The sequence below is a fragment of the Vipera berus genome (genome assembly GCF_964194415.1).
Source record: "Vipera berus genome assembly, chromosome: 1".
Classification (NCBI taxonomy): Eukaryota; Metazoa; Chordata; class Lepidosauria; order Squamata; family Viperidae; genus Vipera; species Vipera berus.
In genome coordinates, this window is record NC_138202.1 from 90,066,518 (window position 1) to 90,092,987 (window position 26,470).

The window sequence follows — 26,470 nt, forward strand, 5'->3', positions numbered from 1 at the left end:
GGTCTGTCAGGGCAACCTGGTCTACCCCATATATGGGACGGAGCATACTGCTTCCTCTTTCGCCTTTCAGCCCCAATCTAGGAGCCTTCACAGGCAGTCGCTTCTGCGACAGACTATTTGTGTGTTAAATTTAAATTTACCGACAAAGAATTAAAGGGAGACCAGTATAGCTATTTCAATTTAGCCGGTTCTTTTACCAAGCATTCAAAATAATCTGTGAGTGCCCCCTGCTGGCCTTGCTATAATATTTTCCCAAACAGCGTGTTATCTAAGGAAGTAGTCAGACTTTGCTTTTAAAACTTGTCGATTGTAAGAAATATTAAACACTATCATTTTTTTTAGTTTGTTGTAGTAAAATATATGATTACATTGCAATAAACGTGATTGCATAATTGATGCCAGCACATGGGTCGCACGTTAGCACTGAGTGAACATGATTTTTCACTTAGCATTTTCAGTTCATGTGTCTGAACTTGAAAACCCAAAATGGCACAGAATCAAATTACCAGAACTTTGAGCCTTATAATTTTATTGAGTGTTGAGCTCTATGACTGACAGAAAGGCTGTTTCAGCAGTAGTGCTTCCAATATTCTCCCCTGTTAATATAAATCCACCCCAGCTACGTAAGTAGCAGGGTGCTACTTTTTGTGATAATTTATTATTGAATGTAGGCCTTTCCTGGTTATTCTAATACCCAAAGTGCCTGACAACCATTTTTTTTTTAAAAAAATTACAAAATATAAAAAGTAGCATTAACACAACTGAAAAGAAATACTTTAAGTCATTAGAATAATTAACAGTCAAAAGCCCTGGAAAAGAAAAGGGATTTTTCCATCTCCCTAAATAGTTGACAAATGCAGGTCTATGGATTTCCTTAGGGAGAAGGGCGATGCACAGTTGGAAGGCCTTTCCCACATATCCAATAACCAGTTTCTGGCACCAAATATGTTCTTTAGAGGGCCTTCTCCAGTTAACTGAAGTAACTGACCAGGTTCTTAGTGGCAGAGATTATCCCATGATCATCAATCCAAAAGATATATATATATATCTTGGTGGAGCAGTGGGCTAATGCCTCCTTAAGTAACACCAGCTGCCTGCAATTAGTGCAGGTTCGCATCCCACCAGGCTCAAGGTTGACTCAGCCTTCCATCCTTCCGAGGTAGGTAAAATGAGGACCCAGATTGTTGGGGGCAATTAAGCTGACTTTGTAATAATGCCGCTTGGGGGGTGTGTGTGAAAGCCCTAATAAGCAGGCATATACATAGAATGAAGGCTACTGCTAAGCTTGTAAGCCGCCCTGAGTCTTCGGAGAAGGGCGGGATATAAATGGAATTAAAATAAAAATAAATAAATAAAAATATATATGACTTTAACTGTGCCAGGTAGGTACCCATTAGTTAGTATTGACATTTTAGTATAGGCATCATATGATCCCCATACTTTGGCTTAGCTGCAGGTGGTTCTGAAGCTAAATAGATTTGAGCACGGCTAGCCATAGGATGGCAACTATCAAGAATCCCATAGTTTTGGCTGGTATGGGAAGATCATTAGATGTTTGATAGACAATTTTTAATGCTGTTTGTGGTGATCATCCTTTACATTATTTTATTTATTAAACTAATGTATATTGCTGCCCATCTTCCAAAAGGATCTCTGGGCGGCAAAGAAAATAAAAACATAGGACCATTTTTCACACTTAGGACTGTAGCAGCATCCCCTTGGTTACATGACCAAAATTCAGGTGCTTGGCAACTGGTTTATATTTATGATGGTTGGAGTGTACCAGGGTCATGTGATCAACTTTTGTGACCCTCTGACAAGCAAAATCAAAGGGGGAAGCCAGATTCACTTAACAGCCATGTTACTATCTGAACACCTGCAATGATTCACTTAACAACTGTGACAAGCAAGGTTGTAAAATGGGACAAAATGTCTCTCTTAACATCCTGAGACAAATGTCTGACTTAGGAACCTAAATGTTGGGCTCAATGGTTGTAAATTGAGGACTACTTGTAAAAATATTCCGTATATATTGTACTTGCCCTGGTCCTTTATTTTCCTAGGGTGATAAAAGGACATCAGCCATAAAATATATTATGAATACAACGCATCTCAGAATCTGAAGGCGGTCTAAAAGATTTCCATCGTATTTTCTTCTAAAGAAATCAGCTATCAGTACTATGATATCTTAATAAAATTCAGAACTTTGGATTTTGGTTATTTTCACCTAGAAAAATAAAAGCACAAAAAAAAGAATTAGTGTATAATGTTTTGGTATTCTACATGCATGTATTAGCCAAGATCTATGTGACAGAAAAACAGGCAATTTGAATAGGAATAACCAAAAAAAAGTATATAAAAGCAGATAATTTATTCTAGACCTATCTTTTGCGGACACATATACACATCAGCATAGTGATTCTTCCTAATGCTATTATGGATCAGAATAACTTGTATGAATTATTGAGCTGTGGCTGTTTATGTAAATCTATTCTGTCCATTCATATGGGTTGGAACAAGGGCAGCGGAATAGTACTGCTTCATCTTTAATACAGTGCCGCATTACAGGATGATGATGATTATATCTTCTCGAAAAGCCAAGACTGATAAAAAGGTAAAGGGTATGTATTACAAACTGTTGCTGTAGGCATATTTAATAGACTAGCATAAACCAGTCTTTTTTTATATCCCCAAAGCTATCCAGCATTGTATATTTTATCCCCAAAGCTATCCAGCAGTAGCCAGAAAAATCAAATATTTTATTATAGGGAAAAATTAGCATGTTTCCTCCTCCTCCTCCTCCTCCTCCTCATCATCATCATCATCACCATCATCATCATCATCATCATCATCATCATCATCATCTTGGCTATTTTATTTATTACCCTTTACTAAAGCTGAACCATTATTCAAATGTAAAATAGCTTGGTCTCATATCTCGGCACTAAAATAACAATAGGAAGTTTTCCAGACATTTACAAATAATGTTAATTTGATTTTTAGACTTCATTCTTGGATTTCTTGTTTCTATTGGATTTCTCAATACCTGATAGAACATAGAAACCTTTCATGATAGAAGGATACTGCAATGCAAAGGGAGATATCTGATGATGATAATCTGTGTCTCTGTTCTAAAAGCCCAACAATAAAAATATGATAATTATTATAAATGAAAATAGTCCTGGCTAGCTGGCTTGTAGATTACTGGGAGAAAATTGCCGGTTCTTATAGGTGAGTGATAAAGCAGAGGAGAGTCTCCCTGGAGTTTTCTTAGGTGCGAGGAGATTGCAGGTGTTATGTACTGGGCTTTTGGTGATACACCACGTGCGTTGCTGGAGCAGCCAACGGCTCTCCAGCAACCCAGACTGGCTGTCTCCGGTCCTGCAATTGGCTAGCCCCAGGCGGCATGAGTGGGTTCAAACCCACTGGCTGCCACCTATGGGCTAGACTATATATTGTGGCTGGCTGCAGCCCAGGTTTCAGTACAGTTCCAGCAAGAATAAAGTATGAGTTATCCTGTACTCAGCCTCGTGTCGTCATTCCTGCACCCAAGAACCCACGACTTAACAGCAGGAGCCAGCACCAATGGAATAATTCCATGCTACGTGTCCACCCCTAAGAGACTAAGCAAAGAAAGAAAGTAAAGAAACTATATATGTAATATTATAAAAGTAGCACTCCATATAATAGGCTATACCAGAAGACTGTCCGGAGATCAACAAAGACTGGGTAGAAATAATACTTGGAAAGAACATATGCTAGAGATTGTCTAAATGACTAGAGTCACTAGACAAAAAAGCACAAAATTATATTTTTGGATGTATATTATAAGCATACAGTAGTGTGTGTGTGTGTGTGTGTGTGTGTGTGTGCACGCGCGCACATGCATGCATGTATGATTCTCATGCAGGATTGGCTTCAACTCTTTCCCTTCCTAATCTAAATTTCTCACAATCTCAAAATCTGAGATATACTCTGTACATTCATGCAATCTAAGAAAAAAAATTGTAAACCACACTTGATGTTAGTGTGGACTTAACCATCTTTTCTAGCCCAAAATATTATCACACACTGTTTCATTGTGGTACAGAAAAACAACAAAATAAAACCAAAAATTCTGATATAAAACAATGATTTTATTTGCTAGGAACGAAGTTGTTTCTTCAAAATTAAAGGGGTATCACATTGTTGGTTTCTGTGCTAATATAAAAGAGCCAGTTTGGCATAGTGGATAAGGTGCTAGTTGGATAATTTGTGACAATCATTCTCTCTCAGACCAACCCACCTCATAGGAGTTGTTGCTTGGGGACAAATATGAAGAGGGAACATTACGTATCCTGCACTGTGTTCTACAAAATATAGACAGCATATAAATCTTTTAAAGAATAATAAGTGCAGTTGCTGATACCAGACATGTTTTGCTTAATAATTTGCCAAGCTGCCTATAAATGGAATATATTGCCCATTGTTCACTTCCAATTTATTTTTAGTGCATGTTCTCATTTTTTTTAAAAAAAAAAACCTAGCTTGGCCATTTCCTTTTATAACTACCTTTTGCTTTTGTCAAATTTGTATGCTTAGCATACCTTCCTTCCAGAAAAGTGAAATTCTATGGGTTTCTATAAATGTCAGAACACAGGTTGAGTAAATTGAGTTCTTACATTGAAAATGATTGTCCTTGAAGGATATGGCTCAGGTGTCTACTGCAAGCTCAGTGAATGGTGACAAATTGAAGGAAGACATCTTTCACAGCAGATTAGATTCATTAACCTGCAACACCCTTTCAGACTCTTCCTTCCCTCATCACTTCTAAAACTTCATATCATTCAGACATCACTGAGGTGATATACATTCATACCAATTTTGTAACCCCAGAGCCCTCTGTCATGAAAGCCACATTGTTTTGGTCACTCGTATTCAGTCAGTAGGAAAATCTCTTATGTCTTTTATTTTCTCACTAGGAACTGAACAACCGTTGCTCACCTATTATTACTATTAATATATTTTAATTCTGAATGCTACTTTTCAGTTAAAAGGGTTTGTAGAAGACAGTTACTATGAAAGTGAACTACTGTTATCTTAATCATGGAAAAATACACAATTCTTCGTAGGATAGACAATTGAGGACCCAGATTGTTGGGGGCAATTAAGCTGACTTTGTAATAATGCCGCTTGGGGTGTGTGTGAAAGCCCTAATAAGCAGGCATATACATAGAATGAAGGCTACTGCTAAGTTTGTAAGCCGCCCTGAGTCTTCGGAGAAGGGCGGGATATAAATGGAATTAAAATAAAAATAAAAATAAAATAAAAAAAATTTCAGTTCATTTTAAATTTTCCACTTTAGAGGAAAATCCTCAAGTGTTGATATATTGAAGTATCTGAAGGGCAACAAGCAGGGTTGGGTTATTTGGTTTACCTCAGTTTGGCCTAAGGTCTTCTTTTGGAGATGTGTTGCCATTTATACTGAACCTAGATTTCTTGACAGCATTTAATACTAGTCTTCTAAGACTGGCTGGCCAAAGTGCTCACTGGACTGCTGTGCTAGAGATTGAATTAAGAGACAGGTCAAAAAGCAAGCCAATATTAAAGCCAAAGACAGGAATATAACAAACTAGGAAATGAAACAAAAATATGGGAAGTCAAGCAGTAAATCAATGTTCCCCAGTCTAAGTGTGAAAGTTGTATTTGTGTATCCCTTCATCCTAGACAGTTCTAGCAAACTAATCTCTTATAGCTGACTCTAATGTTAACAGACTTCAAGTGAGGTACAGTAAAGTCAGAAACAAAAGTATAAAACCCAAGCAAATTAAAACTAATATCATTAATGGACAGTATCCATTTAATTAAGACTGCATTAAAAGGAATCAATTTAGTCATGGAAAATAGTGGAAGCACTCTATAAAATGATCATGTCATTAAAAGCAGAATAAATGAAGAAAATAAAGCAAATGTAACATCAGGAACTAATGAAAGCATAATCCATGGGGAAAAGTAGATTAATCCAGAATGCGGGATGAGGGGAATATGTTAAATTCAAATTCTTGTTAGTCCCATTCATGATAGAAGCATATTTAACTTTATAAATGTTTCAGCAGCAAGTAAAATTTCCTAAGTATCATTTTTTTGGTGGCTCAACCTTCTTAGATAGTTTTTGGATTGCAGAGAAAAACTAGAAAACAATTTTTAAAACGTTCTAAAAAGGAAACAATTTGGGAACAGTTTGGTCTAGTAGTTAAGGCACCAGGCTAGAAACCAGGAGACAGTGAGTTCTAGTCTCACCTAAGCTATGAAAGCCAGCCCAACTCACCTCACCGTGTTGTTGTTAAGGGAAAATAGGAGGAGGAAAGTGTGTTGGATAAGCTCGCTGCCTTGAATTATTTGTAAAAATAATAAAGGCAGGAAATAAATAAACAAATAAATTTTCTAAGTATCTAAGGAAAGTCCAAGTGTAGAATAGAGTGATGCAAATGATGTTTGCATACCTGTTACAAGGAAATTAACAAGGAGCATTCAGCATCTGAACACTTATAGTAAAAACAGCATGCTTTATGAAATTATTGTGGTCAGGACATCTGAAGCTCTTATTACATACAGGTAATCCTCAACATATGACAACATTTAAGGGGCAGAATTTCCATTGCTAAGCAGGATACTTGTTAACAGAGTTACAGGCAATATTGCAACCTTTTCTTGCCATGGATATTGAGCAAATCACTGCAATTTGTTAAGTGACTCGTGCAGTTGTTAAACGAATCTCCTTTTGACTTTGCTGCCCTGGGAAGGTTGCCAGTGGTAATCATGTGACCCTGGGATGCTGCAACCATTGTAAATATGTTCCACAAATCCTTCCCTGGAACTATTTCCACCTAAGCATGGATCATACATTCTGGCTCCTTTCAGAGCTTATTCTTATCAAGGATAAAGATTAGAACTCTCAGATTTTAGCAGTGTTACTGAAATTCAAACTATTAGATCATACATAATTTAGGTAAGTAATAATAGCAATGCATCTCTCAGAACTCAACTTTAATCAGCCAGAGCAAAAGATCAATATTCTTTAGAAAATTCTGAATTGCCCTAAGAAAAAATTATTTTAAGTATAGGAAGTTTACACAGTATGAGGGGAGATTTTTAGGAATAGTAGAACAGAGCTAGAAGGGACCTTGGAGGTCTTCTAGTCCAGGGCTTTTCAACCTGTGGTACGCGTACCACTTGTGGTACTTTGCCACATGGCAGGTGGTACGCGATTGCTAGTCAAGTGTAGCAGGAGAGGGGAATGAGCCTAAGCGAGCGAAGCCTGAGGGAGAGGGAGAGGGAGAGGCAGCTGTAGCTAAAGGACTGTCTGGGCTTGGCAGAAGCCCCAGGAGCCAACTGGGCTCCAGCTGATTGGCTCCAGCTGACTGGCGCTTCCAGAAGCAGCTCGGACCTGGAGGTGAACTGAAGAAAAAGGGGGGAAGAGAGGAGAAGTTATAAAAGAACATGGTTTGGGTGGGGAAAGGGGGAAAAAGGACAACAGGAAAGGTTTAATCCCTTTAAACAGATGTAATTAGTTTTACCTCCTTTAATTGAGTCTGTCTGTGGCTTTTAGAAAGTTTTCTTTGAAGGTAAACTGGCATAATTTAAATCTAAAGCTTTCCGGAGCCTTTCTGTTGGGGATTACAACACTGTGACAGGTGACAGGCCTGAGGCAGCTTAAAGAGAAAAAAAAACAGAGTTTGTGTTTATTTTCTTGCTTTGCACTTGATTACCGTGTCTTTAAGGGTACAGGGAAGGGATTGGGGGTGCATTCTTACTACACTGTGGAAGAGCTCAGAAGGGCCAACCAGCTAGCTCAGGAGTCTACAAACTTAGAAACTTTAAGACCTGTGGACTTCAACTCCCAGAATTCCTCAACCAGCCATGAGGGCTGAGGAATTCTGGGAGTTGAAGTCCACAAGTCTTAAAAGTGCCAAGTTTGAAGACCCCCTGAACTAGCTCGTAGCGGTGCATACTAATAAACATGGATAAATTCATCATATATTTGTCAGTGCAAAGGGAAAGTGATTCAGCAAAGGAACAGCCACCAAAGAAATTATTTATTTTCTACAGTTTGTAATAGTTTATTAGATTATAGAATAAAATACAAAAACAAATAGTAGGACACAGTGGGGAGGAAAAAAGGGGGGGAAGTGAGGGGGAGCAGGGGAAAAGAACAGACTTCCTCTGTTGCAGTAGAAGGAAGCATTAACATTGAACCTCAACTTTTTACTTTTCCATAATATTATAAACTAGCCATTTCTGTAACAACAAATGAATCTAATCAGTAAAACCCAAAATCCCCCCTTTTTTTAGTCATCAGGTTTTTGACACTTCGCTAAGCACTGGTGGTACTCAAATATTGTCATGTCCTAAAAGTGGTACAATCTGTGAAAAGGTTGAAAGGCCCTGTTCTAGTCCAGCCCGCTGCTCAAGCAGGAGAACCTATACCATTTCAAACAAGTGACTTTCTAGCCTCTTCTTTAAAAAGTGATGGAGCGCCCATGATTACTGAAGGCAAGTTGTTCCACTGGTTAATTGTCCTCACTGTTAGGAAGTTTCTCCTTAATCCCAGGTTGCTTTTCTCTCTGGTCAGTTTCCAACCATTGTTTCTTGTCCTACCCTCTGATGCTTTGGTGAATAGTTTGATGCCCTCTTCTCTGTGGCAGCCCTTCATATCCTGGACTACTGCTACCATGTCCCCCCTGTTTCTTCTTTCCTTTAGACTAGCCAAACCCAAGTCCTGCAGTCGTTCTTCATATGTTTTAGTTTCTTTGATCATTTTAGTTGCTTTTCTCTGAACTTTTTCCAAAGTCTCAACATCTTTTTTGTAATACGGTGACCAAAATTGGTTGCAGTATTCCAGATGTGGTCTTACTAGGGTTTAATAAAGCAGTACTAATACTTTGCAGGATCTTAAATCTTTGTCTGTGTTCATAAAACCCAGGATTGTATTAGCTTTTTTGGCTGCTGCTGCATACTGCTGGTTCATAGTTAATTGATCATCCACTAGGAGTCCAAGGTCTCTCTTACAGTTACTGTTTTTGAGCCAGGTCTTGCCTAATCTGTACTTATACCTTTGATTTTTCCAGTACTACTACTACTACTACTACTACTACTACTACTACTACTACTACTACTACTACTAATAATAATAATAATAATAATAATAATAATAATAATAATAATAGCAGCAGCAGCAGCAACAGAAATAACAATAACAATAGACTTGGAAGGGACTCGGAGGTCTTCCAGTCCAACCCCCTGCTCAGGCAGGAAACCCTATACCATTTCAGACAAATGGCTGTCCAGTCTTTTATTAAAAACCTCCAGTGTTGGAGAATTCACAACTTCTGGAGGCAGGTTGTTCCACTGATTAATTGTTCTAACTGTCAGGAAATTTCTCCTTAGTTCTAGGTTGCTTCTTGCCTTAATTAGTTTCTATCCATTGATTCTTGTCCTGCCTTCAGGTGCTTTGGAGAATAGCTTGACTCCCCTGAGATATTGGAACACTGCTATCATGTCACCCGTAGTCCTTCTCTTCACTGAACTAGACATACCTAATTCCAGCAACCATTCTCATATGTTTTAGCCTCTGTACTCTTTCTAGAGTCTCAACATCTATTTTACATCGTGGTGGCCAAAATTGGATGCAGTATTTCAAGTGTGGCCTTACCAAGGCATTATAAAATGGTATTAACACTTCACATGATCTTGATTCTATCCCTCTGTTAATGTAGCCTAGCACTGAGTTGGCTTTTTTGGCAGCTGCAGCACACTACTGGCTCATCTTTAAGTGATTGGCTACTAGGACTCCAAGATCCCTCTCACAGTTGTTACTATTGAGCAAGATACCACCTATACTATAGCTGTGCATTTGGTTTTTCCTGCCTAAATGTAGAACCTTACTTTTTTCACCATTGAATTTCATTTTGTTAGATAGTACCCAATGCTCAAGTCTATCAAGATCCACCTATATCTTAAGCTTGTCTTCTGGCGTGTTGGCTATTCCTGCCAGCTTGGTGTCATCTGCAAATCTGATGAGTTCCCCAACTATCCCCTCATCTAAATCATTGATGAAGATGTTGAAGAGCACTCGGCCTAGAACAGAGCCCTGGGACACCCCACTACACCCCACCGCATGTAGATGTGGTTCCATTGAGGACCACATGCTGAGTATGGCCAGTCAGCCAGCTATGAATCCATCTGGTGGTGATGCTGTCTAACTCACATTTTTCTACCTTATCAAGTAGTAGGTTGTAATAAAAGCACAAGGAAAGTGTTGTTTGCAGAAAGAATGTGTAATTTCTTGCTGCTCTGGATGCAATAAATCATTCTTTCAATAAACCTGAATACAGGTGCTACTCCTTGATTTGAAAAAGGTGTATGATACCTATATAAATGAGTAAAAGATTTCTTCAATACAGCTGCCCAATTGAAAAGGCACAGGCTGCTGAAGATAGGTTTATGAACACACAAGTTTGATTTGAATATAGGAAGAAGTGGTCTTCTCACCTGGTTGTTCATCAAATATATTTCAATGCTATCTGTCTCTTATATTGCCCGAAGCATTATCCTACATACTAAAGAGAAATGATAGTTCCCAATTTGCTTGTTGCCTATTCAGTAATCTCAACCTGAGTTATCATGGCAAGAAAGTGTAACATAATTCAAGCCATGTACAATAAATTTGCTACAACATTTATTTTTTATCATATGTCAAAGAAATTAGGTACCTAAACTCATCCATAGAAATAAAACATATCCATATGAATCTCTATGGAAAAACCGGTTGTAATCTCAACCGGTTACAAAAGAGAAGACAGATTGTTTTGCTAATATCACCATAAATATATTGATCACTGTACAGCTCCCAGCATTTTCTAGAGTAACACCAAGAAATCACTAAGAAAGAGCCTTGAGCTTCAAGGTTTGATTTGTTGTAACAGACATGTCAAACTCGCGATGTCACGTGACATTGCGCAACGTATCGGAACTTTTCCCCCATTGCTGGCAATGGGATGGTTTCGTAGTGATGCGTCCGGCCTGCAGGCCGGCAGTTTGACACCCCAGTAACAAGACTGAGTGAATTATTGCTGCTAGGCCCATCAGGGAACCTATGGAGAGCATTGCTTATCATTCTTATCATCCCTGCTAGCCTTTTGCATGTTCCCTTGTGAAGTTTGGTAGAAGATGCTGCAAATTCACCGCTGAAAAATCATTATTTTCTCTTTTATAAAGTCACTATCCCTTAAAAGATAAGTTTTTAAAATGAATACCGTAGGCCTTATCTTTTCAGTTTGCCCTTTATTTTATTTAATCTCTTGTATCAGAAAAACCTTTTGATAGAAGCTGTAGAAGATGACTGAAGGCCTATGGAGCTCAGAACACCAATTCCCAGATGAGTAAAAAGGAAGGAAGGAAGAACAAAGGAAGGAAGGAAGGAAGGAAGGAAGGAAGGAAGGAAGGAAGGAAGGAAGGAAGGAAGGAAGGAAGGAAGGAAGGAAAAGGAAAAGGAATGCCACCAAATAAACAATCTGTTCTTTTTGGATCTACTGTACCTAATCCTCTTTTAAACCATTGTAAATTGGTGGCTGGTAGTACCACATCATCATGTACCAAATTTCTTCCATATGAATTTGATATTCTAAAAATTCTGAATTCAGTAATTTAATTAGCAAACATAGAATAGCAAACTATTGATTTAAATATTTAACATGTATAACTAGCAAGATTGTGATGGAATGACTCTAATTGTTCACTACGAACTGACGCCAATTTGATGGCACATAATCAATCAATATGACTGAAACAAATACTTTAATTGTGATACTTGAATCCCATATTTTATTTCAATCTATTCTGAACCTTAATACAAAGTGAACAAGAAAAACTCAATTATTTCAGTTGCAGAATATTCATTTAATGAATATCCATCCTAACCACTTGGTTTCCTCTCTTAAATGAAAGAAACTGGAAGATATATGTCATCATAGCTTTTGCTTTTATGGCATCTGTTATTTATTTATCAAATTTATACACTGCCTGTCTCACTAAGTGATTCTGAGTGATTTACAAGTAAAAAACTATTTTAAAAATTTACCAAAAAAAATAGACAGTGTTTTTGTCACCTCAAGCCACCCACAGTCTCTGGGTTTCATCTCGTACTTGAATCTGCCAGCTGACAAATCTCCACACTCCTATAGAAGAGGAGAGGGAGGGGAAATCACATTTCAGAGAGCAAAACTCTCCTTAGAGCAGGGGCCATACTAGAGAAGGCCCTATTCCTAGACCAACCAGTTAAAATTCTTTACTGAACAGCATCCATAATATGTCCTTCCTCTCTGCCTGTATGAGATGAATTGATGTAATGGAGACAAGAAGGTTTCTTGGGTAGCCTGGACCCGTGCCATGAAGAACTTTAAAATTCATAACCAACATGTTAAATAGGACCCAGAAGCAAACCATCACTGGGTGCAGGTCACACACAGAGATGTTACATACACAGCTCTAAAGGGGTCTGGGGCTGCCTGTCCCACTGCTTTCTGTACCAACTGCAACTTTCAGATACTTTTCACAGTAGTCCAATATAGAGTGTATTGCAGTATTCCATACGGGAGATGATCAGGGCATGAGTGACTGAGAGAAGGGCTCCTTAAGTCAGGAAAGGGCACAAGTGGCACACAACATGAAACTGAGGAAAAGCCCTCCTATCTAAGGCTGTCACCTTCTCCTCAGTTGGAAGCTGGGAGTCTAGGAGGTCTGGACTGTAGTATTGTTTTTAAAAGCAAGAACTAAAACAGTAAAAAAGAGTCACCTTGTAGCAAGTTGGGAGGCTAATAAATTTAATGAAAAATAATAAATATCAAATGTCCAGTTAGTTAGTTTTGAGATTCTCCAAATGCTCTGATCTGACTCTTTATTTCAAGATTTTGCCAATATCTAAATTGTAACTGTGTTGAATAATAGATTTTGACTGCAATCAAATATAAAATACAGAATTCAACAGAATAATTAAACTCAACAGAAATTCCTTTGAAGTAAATGATTACAAGCAGCCCTCAGGCTTCTCTTTTAAAAATCACTTTAACTTGTTGAAACAAGCGTTAATAAAACTGACTTTTGCTTCTCTATATGGTCTAGCACAGGGGTGTCAAACTCAATTTCATTGAGGGCCGCATCAGCATTGCGGTTGCCCTCAGGGGGCCGGGTGGGTATGGCCAGGGTGGGCATGGCCTACTGGGTGGGTGTGGCTAGAGTGCGTATGGCCTACTGGGTGGGCATGGCCAGCTCTACATCGTTCGCATCAAGGGTGCCTATGGGGGCCTGGGCAGGAGTGGGACAGATCTGAGGGTCTCTGGCAGAAGGAGGGTCTCTGGGCCAGAGCCAAGGCAGTGGGGGCTGTTCCCTCACTGTTTCCAGGATGGCCTCGTGGGCCACATGAAACCACTTCACGGGCCGGATCTGGCCCCCGGGCCTTGTGTTTGACATGTCTGGTCTAGCTCATTATAAAATCAATAGATTCTGCTTTGTAATTGTAGATATGCATACCATTTAAAGTATCATTTTCAATGAAGGACTGTCTATAGTCAACATAGAAGTTGCCAGAATCCTACTCTGGAATCTTTTGGTAGGTTGGGAGAGGGGGAGAATTAGTACCTTTGGCTAGCCAAAGATAAGTCAGTTGACACCCTAAAAAGAACAAATATTACAGGGAGATGAATACAACTTTCTGAGTATAGCAGAATCTAGATAAAAGCTAGGAAACTAAATCCCACATCTATATGTACACTAGCTTAGTCTTCCCTGTCCCATATAGCTGTGCACTATGAGTTACAAAGATTGGGAAATATGTGTCTTAATAATGAATTCTGTAATATCTGATCTATCCATATACTATAGGGTTAGGGTTACGTCACGATGAACTCGGAGAGTAAAATGGACATTGCCAAAAAAACTGGGAGTTCTTGAGTATGGTTAGGAGGGCACTGACTTTTCTAGCCTGCCCTATCTATGTTTCCTGGTAAAATACATGGGAAAATCCCATTGGAAGAAAATTCCACTTAGGGTTAGGGTTAGGTCACCATGAACTCAGAGAGCAAAATGGACATCACCAACAAATTCATAGGCTGCCGTATCTATGTTTCCTGGTAATATATATGGGAGAATCCCATTGGAGGAAAATTCCACTTAGGGTTAGTTTAGCTCACCAACTCATAGAGCAAAATGGACATCACCAACAAATTTGGAGCACTTTGGTATGGTTAGGAGGGCACTGATTTTTCTATGCTGTGCTATCTATGTTTCCTGGTAGGCTACATGGGAAAATCGCATTGGCAGAAAATTCCACAGGGCAGTGATGGCAAAACTTTTAGAGATCGAGTGCCTAAACTGCAAACCAAAACCCACTTATGTATCGTTGGGTGCCGGGTGCGCAAGGCCCATTGGGTGGGTATGGCTTCAGTGGTAACAGCAGACTGGGTGGGACTAAAAAGTTCAATCTATCAATTCCAACTTTGCGAGATCTTTTTTTTCCCCGCGAGAAGTTGAAATTGATTGATTGAACCTTCTTTTTTTTTTGCACATGACGGTGGAGGCCTAAAGCGAAAAGGTTTTATAAAACCTAACTGAAGGCCTAGGACTTAGGTGATGGCACACATGCCCACAGAGAGGGCCCTGCGTGCCACCTGTGGCACGCGTGGCATAGGTTCGCCACCACGGCTATATACTGTATACTAAACCAGAATAATGAACAATAACAAAATATCATTGCACTCTAGCCAGAAGAGGGCACTGTGCATTTTAAAGCAAAGTCTACTCTTAGAAAATATTTAATGTTAAAATGTTTTCAATAAAAATTATTACAGACCCTTGTTTTATCTGATGTTAGTGCAGTATTTTTCATGCATTTCGTCCATTTATCCTTCCATTTCTAGCATAGAATTGCAGTTGTATGCTGCAAAACACAAGACAAAAGCTTTAAGAGGAACACCCAGTAAAAAATGTAGCATTTTTGTATTTGTTATTCTAGTTACTAAAACAGCTACTTAGTTACTTTGTTGAGTAACAAATTCTGTTATCAATTGTATCTTGGCTCCATGTAACTATGCTTCTGTAGTACAATATAATTTGCTTGAATCAGTTAAAAAGCAGTCACTGAACATAATATTAGTTATCATGTTACATAGAAAATATATATACGGTATATACATAGTGTATTTCATTGGTCCTGAGGCTCAGGCTTAGTGAAACTATTTAGTCAGAGTGATGCCAGGAAATTCTTTTTGAATGCATAGATTTTTAAAATGAACAACAAAATAGTAATATTATAAATAATAAATTACTCACTGGCTAAGTGAACATATGGAAAACTAAGAATACTAAAGTGGTTGATTGCCAAAAGCAGAGGAACAAAAGGAAAGGAAGTGTTATAAATGTCTCACTGTTATGTTATATTGATGGTATGTATGCATGACAACTCTTTCCTGGAGTTTATGAAAGCATAGTGGAATATGCTTGACTTTACTTTGTTTGGAAGAACAAACTTCTTGTATACATTCTTTGCAAAACTCAAAACTTTTCTTTAAGCTAATACATCTTTTTCTTTAACTTTCTCTTAACATAGATACTTTCAAATATGCTTTCAACAGTATTTTACAAACTTTAGGAATTGTTTAAGCATTATATATAAAAATACATTTTCAAACTTTAAGATTAAGACTTTTTTTCAATTACAAATATCAGACTGATAAAAATCCATCTTAATTCTATTTGACTAAATATAAGTCACTCCTTCCAGCTTGTCTTCATGGAATAAAATCTTTTTCCTCTCTGGAATGTTTGTCAAGTAGTTTTAAACTCCTGGTTTTTTTCAAGGATTTCTCAACCTTGTTAATGTCCATGAGGAAAAAGTCTTTTTAAAAGTTGCAGATTTTCTTGGAGCTCTACTTTCAATTGTGTTGTGTGGTTTATATTTAAACCATCATAATAAAAATTGGTTTATATTCCAAAATTACAATTGACTCCTCTGCATTGACAGCTACCTGTGAAATTGCCTCAGTGGTTTGGTAATTTTCTGCACATATTTACATCTCTGAAGTAGTTTGAGGTTGTTGTTTTTTTTAAAAACATCCTTGGAGTCTAGCTGATCTATGAACTGGTGGATTTTATTTAAAAAAATTTCAAATACATCTCTAATAATTTGTTCCTTCATCTTCTTTACTCCCGCTTTAGACAAAGAGTAGTAGCTCACTTAACTCACTTAAGAGTTGATGGCCAATCAGGAATAATAAAACCATTTTTATGGTCCAGCTTTCACTGCCATACATTGCAACTGGGAAGACCATAGCCTTGACTATACGCACTTTTGTTGACAGGGTGATGTCTCTGCTTTTTAGTGTGCTGTCTAGATTTGCCATTGCTTTCCTCCCAAGGAGCAAGTGTCTTTTAATTTCTTGGCTACAGTCCCCATCTGCAGTGATCTTGGAGCCCAGGAAAATAAAATCTGTCACTACCTCCATTTCTTCCCCATCTATTTGCCAGGAATTGAGAGGGCCGGATGCCATGATCTTGGTTTTCTTAATGTTAAGTTTCAAGCCAACTTTTGCACTCTCCTTCTTCACTCGCAACAAGAGGTTCTTTAGTTCTTCTTCACTTTCTGGCATTAGATTGGTATCATCTGCATATCTTAGGTTGTTGATATTTCTTCTGGCAATCTTAATTCCAACTTTTGATTCCTCTAACCCTGTCTTTCTCATGATGTGCTCTGCATATAAGTTAAATAGGTAGGGCGACAGTATACAGCCTTGCCGGACTCCTTTCCCAATTTTGAACCAATCAGTGGTTCCGTGTCCCGTTCTCACTGTTGCTTCTTGGCCCGCATATAGGTTTCTCAAGAGACAAATAAGATGGTCTGGTACGCCCATCTCTTTAAGAACTTGCCACAGTTTGTTATGATCCACACAATCAAAGGCTTTGGCATAGTCAATGAAGCAGAAGTAGATGTTTTTCTGGAACTCTCTAGCTTTCTCCATGATCCAACGTATGTTAGCAATTTGATCTCTAGTTCCTCTGCCTCTTCGAAATCCTGCCTGTACTTCTGGTAGTTCTCGGTTCACATACTGCTGGAGTCTAGCTTGTAGGATTTTAAGCATAACTTTACTAGCATGAGAAATGAGTGCAATGGTGTGGTAGTTTGAACATTCTTTGGCACTGCCTTTCTTTGGAATTGGAATGTAAACTGATCTTTTCCAATCCTGTGGCCACTGTTGAGTTTTCCAAATTTGCTGGCAAATTGAGTGTAGCACTTTTACTGCATCGTCTTTTAAGATTTTGAATAGCTCAGCTGGAATACTGTCACCTCCACTAGCTTTGTTGTTGCTCAGCTTTTCTAAGGCCCACTTCACTTTATGGGGAGGTTGAGCTCCACCACATGTTTATTGGACCCGTGCCCTTCCTGGCTGGTTTATGCAGCTCGGGAGGGGACACGAGGCTGGTTCCAGGCAGTCATATCTGCCTCTTTGAGTGAGGGTAGTTTTCCCGCCGTCTTGAAGGAGGCGGTGGTGATACCTCTCCTCCAGAAGCCTGCCTTGGACCCAGCTGTGTTAAATAACTTTCGTCCGGTCTCCAACCTTCGCTTTCTTGCGAAGGTTGTTGAGAGTGTGGTGGCGCATCAGCTCCCTCTGGTCCTGGATGAAGCGGATTATCTAGACCCATGCCAATTGGGTTTCAGGCCCGGGTACAGCACGGAGATGGCATTGGTCGCTCTGGTGAATGATCTCTGGAGGGCCCGGGACAGGGGACATTCCTCTGTCCTAGTCCTATTAGACCTCTCAGCGGCTTTCGATACCATCGACCATGGTATCCTGCTGCGGCGTCTCAGGGGATTGGGAGTGGGAGGCACGGTTTTTCAGTGGTTCTCCTCCTATCTCCTGGGACGCTCGCAGTCGGTGTTGGCAGGGGGGCAGAGGTCGACCCCGAGGTCTCTCGTTTGTGGAGCTCCTCAGGGGTCGGTCCTCTCGCCTCTCCTGTTCAACATCTATATGAAACCGCTGGGTGAGATCATTCGTGGTTTTGGAGTTGGGTATCATCAGTATGCTGATGATACCCAGCTTTTCATTTCGACCCCAAACCACCCCAGTGATGCCCTCGACGTGATGTCCCATTGCCTGGAGGCGGTTCGGGTCTGGATGGGGAGGAACAGACTTCAACTCAACCCCGACAAGACTGAGTGGCTGTGCATACCAGCATCCCGGGATATTCAGAATATTCCACCTCTTTCCATGGGGGGTGAGTTTTTACCCCCCGTAGATAGGGCTCACAACTTGGGAGTCCTCCTAGATTCGCGGCTTACTTTGGAAGATCATATAGTGGCTGTGACTAGGGGGGCTTTCGCCCAGGTTTGCCTGGTGCGCCAGTTGCGGCCCTATCTAGACCGGGATGCCCTGTGTACAGTCACTCATGCGCTCGTGACCTCTCGTCTGGACTACTGCAACGCTCTCTACATGGGGCTTCCCTTTTAGACCACTCGGAGGCTCCAGCTGGTACAGAATGCAGCCGCGAGAGTTGTCTTGGGAGTTTCCCGGTACTCCCATGTTACACCTTTGCTCCGCGAGCTGCATTGGCTGCCAGTTGTCTTCCGGGTGAGGTTCAAGGTTTTGGTAATGGTTTTTAAAGCCCTACATGGCATGGGTCCGGAGTACCTCGGGGATCACCTGCTGCCGGCGTCAACTTCCCTCCGCCCTGTGCGTTCCCACAGAGAGGACCTCCTCAGGGTGCCCCCGGTCAGAGAATGTCGGCTGGTGGCCCCCAGGGGGAGGGCCTTCTCTGTGGGCGCCCCGGCTTTATGGAATCAGCTGCCGGTTGAGCTCTGGATGGCACCTGACCTTCGCTCCTTCCGACGCGACTTGAAGACCTACCTATTTTAACAAGCCGGCCTGGCCTGATGGGGGATGCGCTGGGTTTTTTATTGGGGATTTTTACGTTTTTCTACTGTTTTTAGTTCGGGCTCGTATTTAATTCTCTTTTTAACTTTTGTATTCTGTATTTTTATATGTGCCCTGTTCACCGCCCTGAGTCCTTCAGGAGAAGGGCGGTATACAAATATAATAAACTAAACTAAACTAAGCTTCACATTCTAGGATGTCTGGCTCGAGGTCAGTGACCACCTCATTGTGATTATCAGGGACATTAAGCTTATTCTTGTATAGTTCTTCTGTGTAATTTTGCCACCTCTTCTTAATCTCTTCTGCCTCTGTTAGGTCCCTGCCATTTTGGTCCTTTATCATGCCCATTTTTGCTTGAAACGTTCCCTTCATCTCTCCAATTTTCTTGAAAAGATCTCTGGTCCTCCCTATTCTATTGTTTTCTTCTATGTCTTTGCACTGTTCATTTAAGAAGGCATTCTTATCTCTTCTAGCTATTCTCTGGAATTCTGCATTCAATTGGGCATATCTTTCTTTTTCTCCCTTGCATATGAACTTCTATTGTTAAAGTTCCTGACGTGAGAAAATCATTGTTACTCTGTTACAAATTAACTGAAATATATCAAGACATAAATCCATCTTTAGCTTTATAGAATGGTGAAATATAAAAGATATATACATGGAAATATCAGGATTATAAGTGAATTGCAGTTGAGGAATGTGGGGAGAAAATTTATAAAGGGCCACTGCAAAATAATTGGATGTCAAAGTGTATATAAATATAGAACTTCATCTCCAAGCAGCCTATGACTGTTGCATGAATCACCCAGGCCACAGATGAGCAGACTTCAATTTTGCAGAATCTAATATCTTTTGTTATTGTTGTTGTTAGCAGAAGATAGGTGCGCTGACCAGATTCACTACATTTAAAATCTTTATTAAAAATCATAAGTCTACTGGGTATAATACATTGAATACATCACATTATTTTACTAATGCTGTGCAATTAAATTGAGGAAATTGTTTCAGCTATCCAATATGGAGTTCACAAAACTTCCATTAAAAACAATGCATGTTGACTTCATTTCAACTGTATCATTTAGGGCAAATTGAGAGTTGTATTGTCAAAAGATTATATACCAGAAACGTTTGAGGATTTAGTAATTACCCATTACTCACAGATTTACAAACAGCTGTAGAAAACTTTAAATTTAGAAGGAATCTATACCAGAGACAGAGGAGCTATATATTGCACCATATTCCTCTTATGAGCTTCCAAGATACAGCTGGTAAGCTGTTGCTGGCCACATAATGATAGCCTAGAGAAGAATCTTGATTTGATCCAAGGACACTTACCACATTCTTACATATTTTTAAAATAACCTGTGACCAGAGTTCATGAACACTGGGGGCTAGATATACTTTTAAGAGATTTGATCCAACCACTCCACATATTCTTCTATGAAATACAGTCACAATATAGGATTTATTTTCCTTTTGAAGATCATCAAAATAACTAGATCTTTATCTTTCCACTTTGTTTGTACTTGTGATATGTTTTGACAATTCAAATTATGAACTCTTTTGGAACTGCAGGTTAAGTAAATGTTACACACTTCTCTTAAAACAATCAGAAAGTTAGTGTTATCTGTTTGGCTTGTAAAACATCTATAAAGTCCCATACTGTTTTATCACTTCATTTAATAATTAACATTTTATAATACCAGCCTTATTTCATCAAGCTGTGCACTGAAGTTGTCAAACAATGTTCTTTACCTATTTCTTGTCCTTTTTCTCCTTTGTTTCATATAATTAAAATAATATTGATCCAGGAAATATAAATAGGGCCAATTTGAACATATACCTATTTGCTTGTTGAAGATCTACCATTCTGAATTTCATGTTATATATTTCAGAGGTAGACATAAAAACCATTTGCTATTAACTATAGTTGCACAGTAGCAGAAGGTTTATATTGTTATTTGTAACATTTTATGCTGTTAGAACAATTGTCAGCTCCTCAAGGTCACAAGCCAGGAAACAGAGTCCTCAAGAATAGTGGAATATTATTAATATAGGCCAGTGGCGGGATTCAAATATGTGAACAACCGGTTCTCTGTGTGGATGCCGCTTCTGGAAGTCCGCTCTGGGCCTTGAAAGCCTGAGGTTTTCCCCATTCCTTTTTATAACTAAGAACTTTAAGGCAATGCCAATGTAAGTTTCTTACTAATGTTTTCTTCCTGTCCTCTATATTACTCTGCCTTAGTTATTCAGATGTCACATTTGTAGCAATCAATATGAAATATTTTACACCTGCATATTCTTGTTTCTAATGGGATAAAAATACTAACTTCTTTCATCCCAGATACATTGCATACATAATAGGGGGGGGATCAAAATATGTTTAATTAGAAATTTGGAGGAAGGCAGAAAAGCTATGGGCACCTTTCTTTCTATTCCTTGGCCAAACCCTCATTTCAACTTTGAAGAGGGAAAAGCAATTAATCCAATGATACCTACTAAACTAAGTATTATATGGCTAATAACTTTTATCTTAAATCAAGTTTACTACATTCATGACTCATAACAAGGCCAGAGTTAATAGAATAGCATTCCAGCTTGCCAGGACACTCATACAAATTGCAAGGTCGGTATTTTAGAATAAGGAAATCACACCAGTATTATAGAGTGCAAGATTTGTGGACTCACATATATCAAAAAGATTCAGGTTATCTTACAAGGATTTAGCACAAAAAATGTTTTTAGCCTATTGCAAACTGTAATTGAAGAGCTGTCTTATGTAATCTACTTCTAGTATGCCATAGTGGAGTACTAGACTACTTCTAGTAGTCACACTTTCTCCTGTGAGATGCGCTAATCAAAAAAAATGGTGACTAGCTCAAGGTGTGTGTGTATGTATATATATATATATGACAAATGCTTGTTAACTCTTAGATTACCTTGCTAGGCCCCAAACATGGGACAAATCTTTTATCTCCTGTGTCAGCCTATCCTGAAGGCCATCGACAGGCATTAGTCACACCGGTGACAGCTCATATTTGTGTAAATTTTTAAATTGCTAACAAAGAATTAAGGGAGACTAATATGCATTTCAAACTTATTAGTTTTCATCAGTCAGCCATACCCTTCTGAGATTTGAACCTGGGCTGATTGCACATTAGGCAGTTGTTTTTACCTCTGAGCCACAGGATCTCTCTCGCTTTGTTAGCTTGAGAAGCAAGGGGAGATATGTGTCAAATGCTTGTTAACTATTTAGATTACCTTGCTAGGCCCCAAACATGGGACAAATCTTTATCTCCTGTGTCAGCCTATCCTGAAGGCCATCGACAGGCAGTAGTCACACCGGTGACAGCTCATATTTGTGTTTTTTTTAAAAAATTAAATACATACACGTATATGTATATATATGCATACATACATATATATATATATATACACACATACATGCATATATATACATATATATACATATATATACATATATATACATATATATATATATATATATATACATATATATATATATATATATATATATATATATATATATATATATATATATATATATATATATATATATATATATATATATATATATATATATATATATATATATATACACACACACCATCTTTTAAGTCCTTTGAGAAATCAGAGCCTTTTAAGTCGACTTTGCGGAATATCAAGAATGAACTCATCAACATAAAATTTCGAAAGAGCCACGTAACAAAAAAACAAAACTCTCCACTTTGAGAAGCAGAAAGAATTCAAAGGAAGGAAGAACTGGAAAACCAGCCACTGCTCAACTCTTTCGATTACTTCACTTTGCCAATGCAAATGTGGGGATGAACCGGCTTAAGAGAGAGAGAGAGAGAGAGAGAGAGAGATCCACCCACAAAGCAGCATCAGCACCCACTCAACGGGAAGAGGGTGGAGGCGAGACAGATACAGAAAGCAGGGTGGCGGTGGCGACAGGGGGGGGAGAGAGAGAGAGAGAGAGAGAGAGAGAGAGAGGGTGAAGTAAACGCCAAGCCGCGGCGCCTCTTTCTTCTCGCCTTCCCCTCTTTCGCACCGTGACGCACGCTCTCGGGTAACTCGAGACCGCACATTGGCAGGGCGCGGGCGCGCGCGCGCAGACCCTGACTCACCCAAACCTTCTCGGTCGACTTCTCCGTTCTCTCTCCCCCCCCCTCCCCCCTCCCCCCTCCCCCCTCCCTCCCGCCTCCCCGGCCCTCAGTCTGTAGGTCCACCCCTTTCTAAGAACTCTGAGCCATCCTCCCCCGCCCACGCTCGGCATCTCCTTCCACAGTCCCTTGAGTTGGTATGACAGAAACTAATTATGCCGCTTTCCCGGGAAGGCAGATAAGCGGGAGGCGGAGGACTTGACAAGGGAGAGGAGAGGGGGTGGCGCGCGCTCGCGCCTGGCCAAGCCAAGCCTCGCCTGGCCCGTCCCGCCCCTCCATTTCTTTCCAGTCTGACTCTGCCCGCTGGATCCCCGGGCTGGTTTGCGAAACCTTTCCCGCCAGCCGCTTCCCAGCAGCCATGAACCTCGCGGGGAAGAAAAATGAGGAGACTCTCATCGAGATGGGGCAGAGCAACGAGGGTGAGTAGGCCAAGAGGAGGGCGGGAGGTTTCGTTGTTCCTTAGTTTGCAAGAGGATTGCTTCCGAAGAAACTCCGGTCCTTTTCATCTCGCCGAGGCGGCTGTTCGGCCAGATCTCGCCGTTTCTATTGTTTTTTTTTCCTGCCTATTCCGATCCGGAAGGTTTCGGGGCCTTCTGGTTTCGGATGTAACGGTGCTTAAAACCAACCGGCCGGATGCGATTTGGGTAGGGCTGATGGCGTAGCCCAGTCCCGGCCTTGATCGTCGGGTTCGATTAGTAGCCTTGCATGTCCGGTGTTTGCTTAAAATAATAATAATAATAAAAATGCTTTGCTTTAGACGTGCTTTTTTCCAGCTGTCCGCTCTGGTGGGGGAAAAGACCGGTGAACTTGTGGTTCTGGACACAATACGAAGCAAAAAGCATGGACTCCCAGGCGGACGTAACAGGAGGGCGGCGCCCTCCTAAAAACGTTGGCCTTTGCAAAGGGCGATGTCATTTCCCCCCCTCCCCCCAAAAAAGCCGCTTCAGATGATCACTCCTACATTGTTCCACAAGAATGCACACTTAAGACACGTGCAAACAGCGTTGGAGTACAGGCAGCGTTGCATGCCTGCCTTCTGTTTAGTAGAAATGACGGGTAGTGGGTGTAGGTCTAGAGAGAATACTATGGTGATTTTAGAGTAGTAACAAAACAGAGGGATAAGCATATTTAAGCACAATTCTCCAAGAAAGAGAAAATTAGATTGCCCCAGAAAAAAATAGGTTTGTGGGTTTTTTTAATTGTTTCTGAGACCCAAAGATATGATAAAGTCCTAGGTGGACTTTATTTGGGCCTGGGGCTAGTTCAGTTCGTTTTGAAACATGAGTTATGAGAGAGATGCTACTGTGAGGAAGAAATAACATGATGAACTGAATTCTTAGTACAGTGGTTCCCAACCTTTTCTATACCCTGCACCCCTAGAACGCTTCTGATACATTCTCGCACCCCTTACAAAATTAATACCTGGTTATGCATATATACTATAATTTTGAAACTTCTAAATCCAAGTTTTTGCACCCCCCTGGAATATCGTCTCGCACCCCCAGGGGGTGTGAGCAACCCCCCCCCAATTGGGAACCCCTGTCTTAAGAGAATTGGTGGAAGCAAGCTTTTTTCTCTCTTCCCAGGAGTGCCATTTCACCTGATGGCAGGAGAAGTTACTTTAGACCTTCAACTTAATAGCCTATGTTCCTGTTCTTCCTTAGATGCTAACATTTTATTTTTGTTGTGCTCTTTCTGCTCATTTTCTCCTACTTGTCATCCATGATGTTCTCATTTGAGAAAGATAAAGCAGGATGAAGTGATTTATCATGGTACTTCTTTTCCTAGAAAATGTTAATGGGGATATGCAGATTATTGAGCTTTCTGAAAGTGTCCAAGAAGCACACTTTTGATTGTTTCAATCTTAAATCCAAGAACTACAGTTGGACTGTTTAGTGATATCTTCTCATAATTTATTCTACATACTGTAGTATCTTTTTGCACTGAACAGTTAGATTGTACATTTTTATAGGCAATGAAGTGGATATTAATACAGATTGTATTTTCAGGTACTACAGAAGTTTTATTTATTTATTTATAAAATTTATTTGCCATCTCGGAGGGTGGGAGATGGGTTTGAATTTTAATTAGTCAACCACCTCCAGTATGAAGCTCCCCCATTGGGTCCCCAAACCATCCTGCAGAGAGCCAGGTGCCTAAGGCTCTTTCAGAACATCAGGAGGGTAGAAGCCAATCTTAGTTCAGGGGTTGAGATGTTCCAGAGGACAAAAGCCAGGGCAGAGAAGGCTCTTCTCTTGGAGCCTGCGAGCCAAAATTCCTTAGCTGATGGGATCCGCAGTATGCCCCCTCTGCCAGCACAGGTGGGATGGGCTAGTCCTATCAGGTGAGATGGTTCCTCAGAAAGTCTGGAGCCATGCCATGCAGGGCTTTAAAGGTGATAACCAGCACCTGGAATTGCACCTGGAAGCAAACTAGTGCAGTTCCTAAAACAGTGGTGGAACATGGGCCACTCTAGGGACCCTAAGAACTGCCCTCACCGCTGTACTCTTTGTGAGTCTAGTTTCTCAATGCTTTTCAAGGGTATAGAGCATATTGCAATATTCCAAACATGAGATAATTAGGGCTTGAGTGAGTGCAGGGACTTCTGATCCAGGAAAGGACACATACAAAATGAAGTTGTGCAAAGGCTCTCCTAGCCATGACTGCCACTTGCTCTTCGAGTTGTGGACTGGATCTGGGGAGTGCCACCCCATCCAAAACTAAAGATGTTTTAAGTCCTGGATCTTGAAGCTCGATGCGCTTAAAGCTATTCAATCTTGCCAGGGTTCAGCTGAATCCTGTTGTCCCACATCCAGGTCCCCACAGCCACCAGGCACCACGAGAGGGCAGCCACAGCATCATTTGGGTCACCAAGGTGAAGATACCTCAACCCTTGGTGACAGATCTCAGTGGTTTCATGTATATTAAAGAGGAGTGGAGAGAGTATTGAGCCCTGCAACACATCACAAAATAGAAGGCAAGGACTAGATCTGTCACTGCCTTTTAACACTAACTGGGACCGGCTTTTGAGAAAGAAGCTGAGTTGGCATAATAAGTCTCTGCTGTTACAGGAGAAGAAAGAGGATGGAGTAGTATAAAAACAGAGCAAATTACCTAACTCTAGTAGAGTGGAAAATCAAAAAGTAACACAGTACATATGATGTAAACAGAACATATCGGAAATAGCTAGCTTGGATTAGTGACTTCAGCAACCCTTTCCTAGATGGCTGTGCTATATAAAAACCTTAACCCGTTTGCACCTATAGCAGCTCAGCAGATGCTTGACTGTATGTAAGCTCTAAAGCTGAGCATTTGGATTGGAAGCAA

The 26,470-nt window shown here is 40.1% G+C and overlaps 2 protein-coding genes across 5 annotated transcripts in view; one reads left to right on the forward strand and one right to left on the reverse strand.

Annotated features, from left to right (window-relative positions):
* The window catches only part of LOC308668492 (uncharacterized protein), a gene marked incomplete at its 3' end in the record, with an annotated part of 620,085 nt that overhangs the window by 83,005 nt on the left and 510,610 nt on the right, over positions 1–26,470 (reverse strand). The gene's annotated exons all lie outside the window — the stretch shown is intronic.
* The window catches only part of ANO5 (anoctamin 5), a 72,983-nt gene continuing 69,819 nt past the window's right edge, over positions 23,307–26,470 (forward strand). For all 4 annotated transcript variants that reach the window (XM_081344446.1, XM_081344448.1, XM_081344449.1 and 1 more), the window contains exon 1: positions 23,307–23,562. In XM_081344446.1, the coding sequence (XP_081200572.1) occupies positions 23,502–23,562 (61 nt within the window). In that variant the 5' untranslated portion in view covers positions 23,307–23,501. The remainder of the gene's footprint in view (positions 23,563–26,470) is intronic.